The sequence below is a fragment of the Balearica regulorum genome, chromosome 25 (genome assembly GCF_011004875.1).
Source record: "Balearica regulorum gibbericeps isolate bBalReg1 chromosome 25, bBalReg1.pri, whole genome shotgun sequence".
NCBI lineage: Eukaryota > Metazoa > Chordata > Aves > Gruiformes > Gruidae > Balearica > Balearica regulorum.
In genome coordinates, this window is record NC_046208.1 from 6898065 (window position 1) to 6910282 (window position 12218).

The 12218-nt window shown below is 45.3% G+C and overlaps 2 protein-coding genes across 4 annotated transcripts in view; both read right to left on the reverse strand.

Moving 5' to 3' along the window:
* The window catches only part of LZTR1 (leucine zipper like post translational regulator 1), a 39246-nt gene extending 33863 nt beyond the window's left edge, over positions 1-5383 (reverse strand). For 2 of the 3 annotated variants that reach the window (XM_075775864.1, XM_075775862.1), the window contains exons 1-6: positions 5126-5383; positions 4981-5043; positions 4807-4863; positions 4062-4141; positions 3599-3707; positions 1444-1527 (exon numbers count right to left, since the gene is read on the reverse strand). In XM_075775864.1, the coding sequence (XP_075631979.1) occupies positions 1444-1527; positions 3599-3707; positions 4062-4141; positions 4807-4863; positions 4981-5043; positions 5126-5301 (569 nt within the window). In that variant the 5' untranslated portion in view covers positions 5302-5383. The remainder of the gene's footprint in view (positions 1-1443; positions 1528-3598; positions 3708-4061; positions 4142-4806; positions 4864-4980; positions 5044-5125) is intronic. The other variant, XM_075775863.1, reaches the window with a different exon arrangement.
* Positions 5384-5554: 171 nt separating this feature from the next.
* The window catches only part of IPO9 (importin 9), a 43341-nt gene continuing 36677 nt past the window's right edge, over positions 5555-12218 (reverse strand). Inside the window, exons 21-24 of the mRNA XM_075775858.1 lie at positions 11083-11202; positions 10500-10601; positions 9640-9716; positions 5555-9041 (exon numbers count right to left, since the gene is read on the reverse strand). Coding sequence (XP_075631973.1) covers positions 8931-9041; positions 9640-9716; positions 10500-10601; positions 11083-11202 — 410 coding nt within the window. The 3' untranslated portion in view covers positions 5555-8930. The remainder of the gene's footprint in view (positions 9042-9639; positions 9717-10499; positions 10602-11082; positions 11203-12218) is intronic.

Consider the following 12218-nt stretch of genomic DNA (forward strand, 5'->3'; position numbering starts at 1 on the left):
TACCCTGCTTTCTTCTACCCATCCCTGCTAACCCCCAAGACTGACCACACTAATTATTCATGTGGCTGAATCCTACCTCAAATACATCAAGGAGGACGAAGCGGGTAACCTGACACATCACTGACAACCACGTATCTGACTGTGCTTCTTCTGGTTGCAAGTTACTCACAGACAACTACAGATGTTTCCTTTGTTCAAACCTGCCGGGAGGCTCATGTTCCACAAAAAGACATTTTTTAACATGATTAAACATATTTAACATAAATTAGACAGCTCCTCTCACCCAATCCCTCCTTCCAGCTACCCAAGGTCCCTGGGGAACTCCCTAAGCTGGAACTGAGCAATTCCACAGTCATGCCTCTTTCTCCAACTCCTCCTCCAGAAATAAAGAAAAGATCCCATCTGTTTTTCCAATTAGCGGCAGTACTCCTGGAGACTGTGAGGAGCCGATAACTTTTCTGCAGATTCTCCTCAGAAGGAGGCAGCCCCGCATGCTGAGGCAGCTCCCAGTCTGTGAGAAGCTGTATATGCTCTCACGATGCAAATACTGTGCATCAACATAAAATACTTCTTGAGTTCATCAAGACTCCATGGAGAAGCTGATGGAGGGTCGATTTAGATGTTAGAAAGAAATTCTTTACTGTTAGAGTGGTGAGGCCCTGGCACAGGTTGCCCAGAGAGGTTGTGGAGGCCCCATCCCTGGAAGTGTTTAAGACCAGGTTGGATGGGGCTTTGGGCAACCTGGGCTAGTGGAGGGTGTCCCTGCCCCACAGCAGGGGGGTTGGAACTAGATGATCTTTGAGGTCCCTTCCAACCCATGATTCTATGATAAGACAGAGAAAAATGATGTGTTCAGAACTGATTCTTCCCTGATAGAGTAACAGCAAACGTGGAGAGCTGCCATCTGGGACAAGGCACCGGACTCTCCCTAACTTCTCAGTACCACTCATTTCCAGGCTTTCCCCAGTGAAAATCTCATCTTCCTTCAACCTAAATAATCTTGGTATTTCGGTGCAGTATCCCACCAAGAGTTTCACATGTTTTCAGAGAAAAGGCTGACGTGTTGTTCTTAGTTCTGTCATATGACTTCAGAGAAAATCCTCACTTTGTTCTGTAAGCCTTCAGCGACATCAGAAGGCCTGTGGCAGGTATCTTTAGAGAAATGCTCGTTTGTCAAATTTCAAAGATCATTTAGCATCTTTACAGCCAAGAAGGCTGTAAATTATACATCCATAGCCATGATTTTTAGGTTTTAAACACATACTTATCTGAACACGAACCGGTGAACTGCAAAACCATAATGCTCAACAACGGGCTGGGTTTTGCAAAGCTCCGGTTATGTGTTTAAATCGCTTAGCATATGAAAATGTCTCTACAGAGGTGAAAAGCGAGGGACTGGGATTTTACAAAAGCACCCAAGGACAGAGCGATCTCACCACGTACCGTGCATTGCCATCGTATCCTGCAAAGATCCACAGCTTATCACTATACACTGTTGCACCGTGAGCTGACCTCGCAACTGGCAACCTGCAATGGAGAAAATTAAGAAAAAAAAATCTGCCATCACCTGCAGAGGTGCTGTAAGAAGGATCCGCGCAACAGCTAAAATGCACGTGTAGGAAGAATAAAGTCCCCGACACAAAACAGCTTCAAGCCAAGACACTGCTTCTGTCATACATCCCCAAAACACAAAGCAGGCCTCCGAAGGGTACGTGTTAGAATTTTACACTCTGCTTCCTTCACTACAGAAAAATTGCCTTAACACATACAGAAAAAAAGAGAAAGAAAAAAAAAAATCCCAATTAGTTCCTTGCCAGGCTTCAAATGCTCTTTATTTTATGGGAAGTAGCTAAATAGTGGGACATTTAATAGGACTGTCTTTACGGTAACGTAGCAATCCACTCGTGCTAGAGAAATCCCATGCATGCTGTCATGCACTAAGAAGGGGGAACACGCAAAAGAGACCCGGGATGGAGGTCACAAAGCTTATTTGGGATTGTTCAGCAGGGGCATTCCTGAGATGCAGTGCCCACAACAAAAGATAAATCCTGTGATTTCTCCTCCCTAATTTTTGTCATTTTTACTAAATCAGCCAAGAAGGGCTGAACAAAACAGTGATGCCGCAAGGCCAGTCGATGTAATGTTAGCTCGTCTGAGGTCACTTGTAACTGCAGGGAAAGACAAGGACATCTGAGTTCATAAAATATGAATAAGAATTACTCTCTGAAATGGCCGAAGTTGCTAGAATAACCAGAAAGAGAAGTTACTGATGTGGTCCATGTTCTTAAACATATGCTCATTAGAGGTGAGCAACAGTAACTGAAGAACAGATTGTGCGTTCCTCATCCCTTTCTACAAAACACAGTAATAAAAGTTCCCTTCCCTCCCTGCACTAAAATCAGCATTTCAGAAACTTCAAACGTGTAATGAACTGTGTGTAAAGTCACAGTATGTCCCATACGCGGGTGTGGTAAACGTTAAGTAGTCGGGTCAAAATCGGTGTCCTGGATAACATCCTGAAACAGGCACAAAGTCAACTTTAAGAAGTAATGCATTATTGGTTTTGATTTTGCCTTGGACAGCTGAATCTCAGGAACCTGTGTTCAACAGATCTAAACGTGTATCATCAACTCATTCATTGGTTTCTGAATTTATTTGTGTGTAAAGACATCACTTTAAGGTGCTTCAAGCAAGTGTGCGCATTTTGGAGCACTCCAAGAAAGTAAAACTTTAATCAAAAAAGAATGTGTAGATTTAACTACAAATAAGCTTCAAGTTGGTTTCTGATAAAACTAAATTGAAACTCTGAGGGATCAGCAAATTTTCCTTGAAAAGGAAATTCAGAAGAAAAAGTTTCCTTTGCTCTCATTCCTTCTGTCACAGAAATGAAACACCAAGAATGGATTTCGGTCAAATTTCCTAGATAGTATACTCTGGAATGGAGGTCTTGCAAAAAAACTCCTTCAGAACAAAAGACAGTTTTCAGAAAACTTTAATCAAGAAAATAGAGCAGAAATTGTCCTGCAGTCTTAATATTAGTAACGAATTCTAACTGTGAATGAAGTTAATAAATGAGCTTAATTTACTCTGCATCACTTCCCACTCTCTTACAAGCAGCTCTTTATCCTTGTTCAAATCTACTGCTTTGTTTTGGAGTTTTTCCTAAGGTGAAAGACACAGCATCCTTTTCCAAACTTTGCAACTTCTGCAGAAGATGATCTTTTTCATTTGATAATTGATTTACCTCGAGTTTTGCAGCCTCAAGCAGATTTGTGTTCTCACTTCACCCTCTAACCTTCTAATGAATTCAGCAGAATCCACCTTAGTTGACCCTAGCTCTTTTAATTTATCTTGTAGTTCTGATACTTCTGATCCAATTCTTTTTCTTTTCAGACAAAAAATGGTTTCTCTCAGCTGTGACTGAAAAAAAGTGCTCTTGAAAGGCAGAAATAGCTTTCAGGTTACCTTCCCTCTCCCTTTCCAGTTGCTGACATTTTGTCTGAAGCATTTCAATATCATTCTCTGTGAAGTTATTTTAAATGTTTGCTGAGTTACGCTAAGTCCCCTTGAAGAGTGAGTGATGCTGCCGGCTCCTTACCTTCCTTCAGTCTTCCACTCTGTCCACTGTCCAGTTGCAAACTTATATTCAAAGAGATCATTCTTATTCTTCAGGTTGGAATTGGAATAAATGTCTCCAGTATAGCCACCTGGGCAACAACAATTCCATGAGACTCAAATGCAAGACAGCACACACACTTCTAGTCGTTATACAGAAGAAAACTCAAGTTTACACCACACAAAGAGAAGGTATTTGGCTAATGGCCTGCTATGGGTGGGAGAAATGCTATATCAATGAGTTTCAAGTCAGCTTGTCTTTAAACAAAATAGCAAAAGTATTTCCAAGCTAAAGTTGAAATCACAGTCAGCCATGAAAAATACTGGATTTGCTACTGAATAAGATCTTTTGACACTTCCTAAAACCATCTCATTCTTTTTTTCAAAACAATACCAGCACATTTATCGTCCCAAGCACGCACAACCGTTATCTGCCGCTGTCTTACCAAACACAAACATGCTGCTCCCATAGACCACAGCTGAGTGGTGATAGCGTGGCGCTGGCGGGGTCCCCGTGGTAAAAGCCCTGCACAACATTTAGAACAGCGGCAGTCAAACACCCTTGTCATGCTTTGGGCACTCAAAGCTATTGTGCAAATTCAAAATAGAAACAATTGGTAAAAGTTATTCTGCTGCTCCTGAGTGTTTTCACTAGTTTTGGTTTCTTAATTATACTAAGATTTTATGACAGACATAGCGCTGTAAGCATAAACGGTTACAAACGTGATGCTGCTGAAATCCGTCTGGCAGAGATAGCAAGCGGGTGAGACAACACAGACAGCACAGTCCAGAGCACAGGGGCAAAACAAAGACATCTATGAACGTCCCGGCACCCTTCCCGCCCTGAGGGGCTGCCGCAGGCCGATCCCCCCGTCTGCGCATCCTTTCGGCCCTCTCACAGGGCGTCCCAACATTGGCAACCCACGGCACTCTGTCCGTGGCCGTGCTGCCCAGCATCCCTCGCAAGCAGGAGCTGTGCGGGGGCACCCAACGACCCCCTGACGGCTCAGCCACTCGGCTGGCTGGCAGAGGTCAGCTGCACAGCGCCTGGGTGGGGGGCGATGCTTCTTTCTCCCTGGCAGAGCCCCCAGCTTCTACACCTGGGATCGAGGAGCCGCGGAGAGCCGAGGCATCTCCCACCCCACGGGAGGGGAGGGCCCGGGCCCGGGCCTGGAGCAGAGCGCGGCCCACCTGCACCACGAGCAGTCCTTCACGTCGAAGCGCAGCAGGTCGTTCAGCATCGTCTTCCTGCGGGGAGGAACGAGAGAGGCGGCTGAGCCAGGCCGCGGAGCCGGCCAGGGGCTGCCCTCGGGCCCGACTCCCCTCGCCCCCCGCCCCGCTTCCCACAGGCGCGCACGGCCTTACCCGTTGTCCCCGCCGAAGACGTAGATGGCGTCCCGGTAGGCCACCACGGTGTGCTTGCTGCGCCTGCGGGCGGCAGAGAGCGGCGGTCAGGAGCCGCGGGGACGAGTCGTGTCCCCCCCCCCCCAGCCCGCCGCCCCCCGCTCACCGGGCCCCCACGAACTCGTCGCAGGGCGGGAGGCGGCGCCACCGGTGCACCGTCTCGAAGGGCCCGAAGTTGAGGGTGAGGTACTCGACGCTGTCCGAGCAGCTGTGGTCGAAGTCCACGCTCGGCGCCACCTTCGAGCGCCCTGCACCGCCCGCCGGGGCTCCGACCGCCGCCATGGCCCGCGCCAGCCTCGCCGGCACCCGGCGACCGCGGAGCCGCCCGCCGGACTACGGCTGCGGCTCCCCGCCGGACTACGGCTCCCGGCCTGCCCCGCGACCAGCGCGCCCGGCGTGCCAGCCCCCCCGGACTACAACCCCCAGCATGCACCGCTCCGCAGGGCCCGCGTCCGAGCCCCGGGGTCCCGCGTTCGAGGCCCGTGCCCGGCGGAGGCGCCGGGGCTGTCCCTGAAGGACGCAGAAGCCAGGCAGGTTTGTGCGTTACAAGAGTTTATTTGTTAATACAAAAAACCAAACCAAGAACAGTACTCATGAATATGCATAAAGTCTCATTCCAGAGTCATAGCTGAGCTGTTAACTAGTTAAGATTAGTCTGCGGCTATCAGTTCGTGCTATTCTAGCAACGTAACACCCAGTGTGCAAACCACGAGCAGTCGCTCCCCACAGAGGAGCTGTGAGCAGGACGCGTGCCACGCACCGACGTCGGCAGTGGCACGTGCCCAGGGCAGCGCAGTAGCCTGCATCCCACCCTTTGGTTTTAATTTAACAGGGAGCTTGTGTTTCCTAACATGGCCTTAGTAACCTTTATGACTATTAGTTTAGTTTCTTCTCAACAGCAAACAAGAGGGGTGCTCTGCACCTCGCACCCAGACCTTAGGCACATCTCCGTACAGTCCAGCATTTTTCATCCTGCGCAATCCCTCGTTACCGGTCAGATTTGTTACAGCAAAGCTGACACCCCTCCAGCAAACGCAGTTCTTGTTTAAAGATACATCACGGAGCATTCAGAATTGTGTTAGGAAGGACAGCAGGAAAGCAGAAGAGCGAAGGAGTTACCATCAGTGCAAGCATCAGTAAGACCACGCAGAGGCCCTTCAACCGTCGCCCCTTGTGCAGTCGCTCTCACACCCTATTTGGCCTCTTTCTAGGGGAAGCTCGAGTCACAGTATTTCTGCCAAAAACCATCTTGCGCACCACAAGTTCGCTTGCAATAGAGTGTGCTGCACAACTACGCTGTTCCTGTGCCCACCAGCCACAGGTGGGGACGGGACCATCTCCAGGGCTGGTCCCCAGCTCCCGTGCAGCGGCACAGTGCCCGGCCAGCTCAGGCTGTGTGTGAGCTGATGCTGCAGGAGGGTTCTGTCCCTGAAAGCCACTTATCCCCCAATCTTTTCCCTTCTCACCAGCTACAGTCCTGGAAAACCCATCGATACCTGCAAATCAGTTTCTAACCAACACACTGAAGAGCTCCAATAGGAACTCTACAAGACCCCGGCCCATCTACTTTTTGGACCTTGCAATCACAAAGAAATCCTTGCATTTCTCAGTTCAGATGAGGAACAGCATCGGAAGTACTAAGCCGGTCTCATTTTTCATGGCCTTGTTTAAACCCACCATCCGACTTAACTAAAGCAAGCACCACCAAGGCACCCAGCAGCCACCTCCCACCAGCGAGCCCGCGACCCCCACCAGCCCCTCTCCACCAGCCCTGCCTAACCAGACCTGAATGTGCTCCATTTACAGCTGACACCCTAAACCACACCTAGATGCTTCCAGATGTTTGGTATTCACTTACCTCCAAGAACGGATGACTGGTTTTGAGCCTTGCTGCCAAGACATGGGGCAAAAAAAAGACGGTCCTACCTCTTCTCAGGGCTGAGGACACTCAGGTGATCCTTCCTGTACAGCTAGCAGGACACACCACTGCGGCCATCTGCTCCTAGCTGGGTTTTCTCAAGAGACTGCACTGTTTAGTTTAACTTGGCCCTTTTCAGTGAAAGCTGAGAGACACACAAATGCCTCAAAACAAAATTCCTAATAGACTTGAAAAAAAAAAAAAATAACGTCTAGGTAGAAGACAGAGCCGCAGAGTTCGCGCTGAAGGGAAGGCCATAGCACCAAGTTTAATTATATATTCTTATACACCAGAGAATCCACGGGGAAGAAAGATACCGTGACACAGCTGCATGGAAACCTGTGATCAGAGCTTATGCCTTATTACACACACAGAAAGATCAGGCTTCAAATTCTGCTTCTCATAGAGCTATTCATACAAAGCCATCCAGAACTCGCAGATCAGTCTGCAGCGACTGGTGGGGATTCCCCCCTAGTTCTGCCCAGGCACAATGGGAGGGCTTGGGGTGGGAGGGGAGAGCAAGGTCTGCTTTGGAATTCAGGGTTACTTTACCATTTTCCCCACATGTGCTAAACAAATTGTGCCATCTTTGTCCATTAAAAAGTTAATTTATTATCCCCGCCTGGTAAAAAAGTGAAAAGCTATACTCTGTTAGACCAGTAAGATACAGAATTACTCCAGCTCTTTGGAGGTTTTTAGATACAACTTCAAAGCATATGATTCCACAAAGGAACAGCAAGTACCTTTCTTAAGAAAGGAAACTCTATAATGGGTCAGCCTTTTCTTTTAAGCAGAAGAAGATGTATCCATTACAGGACTCCCTTTCTGTCCAGATGACTCCTGTGAAATACCCTAACATCCTCCAGGCGGCACATACAGAAAGTTTCTTAAGGAGAAATATGTCTTTAAAAAGTGACTTCAGGAAACAAGTGCAAGTTCCTTTTAAATCTGTTTTATAAGAAGGATACCAATGTACATTTTAATAGTTTTATTTTCATTTTCCCCAAGGGGGAACCAAAGGCAGAGAGGTGTTGTGAGATACATCACGCTGTTCTCATGGGTAAATCAATTTGCAAATGTTATTTTACCACTCTATAAAAATACACACAGGAGTGTGAAGGAAGCAAAAGTAGTTCAGAGTGGCTGTCATGGAGCAAATATGTTAAATACAATCAGGTTTTTTTCCCCCTAAGAATTGTGGCTGCTTGTGTTCCATAAAACCAAAGTCTTTAGTAGCCACATGCCACAGGAACAGAAATTTAAGTGGTAGCTTCCTTTGAGCATGTGCACACAAAAGCGTTAGTAAAGAACTGCTCCCATGGGACTAGACAGCAGATGTGAGTGTCAAAGCCCCATCCACAACAGGAAAAAAGATACGCACTCAGTTTTATTGTCTCAGCTTCCCATCCAAACTCCTGTAAACAGGTTCCATATCATTCAGGCATCTCTGATAAAAGAGTCTATAGTTCTATAAAAAGAAGTCACACTGTAAGATCAAGATATTTACCCTGTATGTGTTATACAAGCGCGAAGAGGAACAACCTTCCAATTTCACAAGATACATCCAAGCAACCTGTAAGTGACCCAATTCCTTTCTCTGTCCAGCTGTGCTGTGGGAAACTCAGTTAAGTGCCTCTTCACAGGTAGAGACAGTTTGCTTTTAAAAATATTAAGGACACATTTTTTTTTAATTTTTTTTTTTTTTTAAAGAACTTCCTGGAAAGTTACTGTGGAAAATGAAAGTGCTCCCGTGGTGAGACCAAATGTGCAAAGCTCTACAGACTTCTGTCCTTGCTGCTTTCTTAGTATTCCTTCCCTTAGCAGATTCGTGTTAAGATGAGGCTCAATACATCGCAACGAGGCCGTCATCCACCTGTAACAAGCAGGTAGACACTGGAAAATGTTTTATGTTTAATCATAAAACGTGGAATAAGCAAAAAAAAACAAAAAAAAACATTGTTCAGATATGATCAGGGTGGTCTCTCGAGTGGGTTTATATACCAATGGCCTGTAACACTCGCTTTTCATTCTCATTGAGATGGTCTGAAAACATTGCATAGCAGGGCTGCTGTGCAAACTGACAGAGGAAGTCAGTGAGATAGGCCTGAAAGGAAGAGAGAAAGACCCAGTTAGCATCACATCACTTTGGAAATTCTGTTCCTCTCACGTATCAAAAGATAAACCTCAACATGCACCAAAGTCAGACAAAGGGATGGCAGGAAACAGAAAAGCGATGCCGAAGGAAGGGCTGCAGCAGAGGGGAAGGGCTGCTCAACGGCTGCCAGGCGGTGGTAAAGAGCAGGAGCAAAGTATCACACAGGGACTGACTGGGTGGGAGCATCTACCAGCGGAGTATGAAATTCTGTCATGTTCAGTCTCCAATCTACTTTTGACTTCAGCAAATAGCTGTGAAGCTCATGGGTAGAAACATCTCATCTCCCTCTGTTCAAAAAGTTCTGTACATTCACATTTCCAAGTTACACATATTGATCCGATCTGGAAAAATAGCTCCAGGCATTCATGGGATATCAGCACTTCCCAAAGTAATTTCAATGAACTGAGCACCTTTGGGACAGCAATCGATAACTGGTGTTTCCAATGGTTTACAGTTTTGTTGAAGGACAACATAAAAAAAAAAAAAAAATTAAGTGTATAAGGAACGATAGGAATCTGATTAAAAAAACCTCATTCTAGAGCATCACCTGGAGATCTATTTGGTAAAGAGGGTCCTTTAATGCATCTGGATCATCCTCTTCATCATCTTCATAGTAATCCTCATCTGTCAGAGGCAAATCAGCAGGTTTTAACATCAAACAAAGCAAAATATCTCAGGAAGTATTCTATTAGAGTATTGTTGAAATCCAAGGATCCAAAAAGAAATAGTTTCAGTACTGCTGGGTAAAAAAAAAAAAAAGTATCCAGAATATTGGCTCCTTAGGTTGACATGATTAGAAAAAACTAAACCCCAGAACAAGATGGGACATAGTGGGAGTCTCGAGGAATGCACAGGTGAGATGAGCATACACGGGATACTAGATGAGCAGGTTTGTTAGTTACGTGCACTATTATCTTATGCCTTAAGATTATGTCAAGGTGACACATTTCCAATTCTGTGCTAATGTAAGTAGTCTCCCTTATTGTATTTGCCTGCAAGGTTCTCCCTTCTAAGACTATACGCAAACTGGAGAGCAAAGGAGATGATACATCCGCTTCATCTTCTTTATGCGGATATTATCTCTCAAAGTCACACCACAAACAAGCTCATCCACTTCTACAACACTGTCATTCCAAGGTCATGTCTACATCTTTGAGCATCAATTTTCTCTTTAGAAGAAATACCTGCACGAACCTCACAGCAACGTGAAGCCTACGCAGCATTTGAACTCTCAGGTGAAAACTGCAGTTATTTAATCAACGTGTTATTCAAAGACCTGTCCCTCTCTTACAGAAAGAGGTCCTTATTCAAAATCCCAGTGTAGTATTTCCTTCCCCTTGCCTCCAGGAAAGAAAACTTTGGCTAGGATGTCACCTACTCTATTTTCTCTTCGAAGCTGTTGCTTACCATACTTGTTTGTGGAAAGAATATCTGATAAGAACTGTCCTGCTAAGCCTTCATCTTCATCGTCGTCCTCTTCCTGATCCTCCCACATATCATTCGAATCATCTGTTTAGAAAACAAAAATTTCTAGAAATAAACAAAATCTGAGAGGTCCAGTATGTCGGATTCCTCTACAGGGCAGCATATAGCTTTTAGGCAAACATCCCTGCTCGGGCAGGTGGATGAAGGGAAAGACCCACACCCTTTACCATCCCTTTGGAATGTGTAACTCAAGAACTGGAGCTCAGCAAAAATCAGAGCAAGAACGGATGCTTGAAGTAGGGAGGAAGACAGACAAACCTGATGCACTAGGAAAGGGTAATTTTACTGGCATATGGTCAGATCCCATCTTCCAAACCAGCCCAAAATAATTTTTAGGTATAAGAATACACAACACTGATCTTATCCTTTGGATCACTATTTAAGCCTTTGTAATTACAGGTATGCTATTTACTATTGAGAGTTTCTTATTAGTGTAAATACTTCTGAAGAGATTACAAAGTAGATTTAAGCCATGCAAAGAGGAAAAGCAAACCCAGTATTTCACCTTGGCTCCAATCTGCAGTTGTCTGTCTAGATGCATTTGCTTCCATTGCATTAGAGAGTTCATTTATTATTAATTTTAAGATTTTTACTAACAAAGGAATGTTTGTCCAGCGTTCAGGATCTGTAAGAGAAGAAAAATATATATTCATACTGCTTTTAACAAAAAGCTGTTAAAAATAGGCACTTTTTTGTGCCGATTGTTTTTTTTTTTAATTTTACCATACATTTAAAGTGCTCACAGACGAGCAAAACCATCCAGGCTGGGAGGAAAAAGGGACTAACAAAAAAACCTCAAATGTTCCTTCCATATACCTTCACAGCTACATTTCCAAAGATCTTAACTGCAATATCAAATCTTGCCTATTTTGAATGAAGAGAAGGCAGAGTTAAAATCTTCACAGCTGAAGGAATTTGTGAGTCTACTCAATGAAATCCTTGTTTACAGATGACTTCATTCTTTTCTAATGTTATTGTTGCACACCTAGCAGTGCTTTCAAGTAAATGAGCAGTGCAGCACTCCCACATGTGGCTCTACCCTGAGACACTGCAAGCTCTGACTTTTCCTCGCCAGGGCTCTTGCAAGGCCGAATTATTCCATAGGGATAGCTAGACAGTGTTTTTGTCTTAAATTGCAAAAGTAAAGATCCTATCAAATAAAGAAACTGGGAGCACTAGTTCTAACTCTTTAGGTGCTCAAATGCTAGCAATTATGTTGTTCTGTCTGAGCAGACAATATCTGAGTTAGTTTGGCTTGTGCTGTTTGGTGGAGTTTTTTAAGCAAAGAATAAAAAGGTAGCGCGTGTTTTGTGACTGCTACTTACCTCTTACACTCCTAGTGCTTTCCGCTATTTATTTCCTTTACTAAGTGCTACTGCATTCCCCCAAATCCCCCAATCCTACAACAGCTGAAGGCTTGAGGAGAACCAACTGCCTCGATGGGCTTCCAGTGTGCACCTGTACAGCTGTTACATCCTGTCCTGCAACTGGTTGTGCACGAGCTTTAGCACAGCAAGTTGCAGAACCAAGGTTTTGGCTGACCGCTGAGGACAGCGGCTCCTTGGTGTCTCCCCCTCTAGAGCTCAGCCCAGTGCTCTCTCCAATTTAATATATGAATCTCTATACAGTAACCTCCAATCA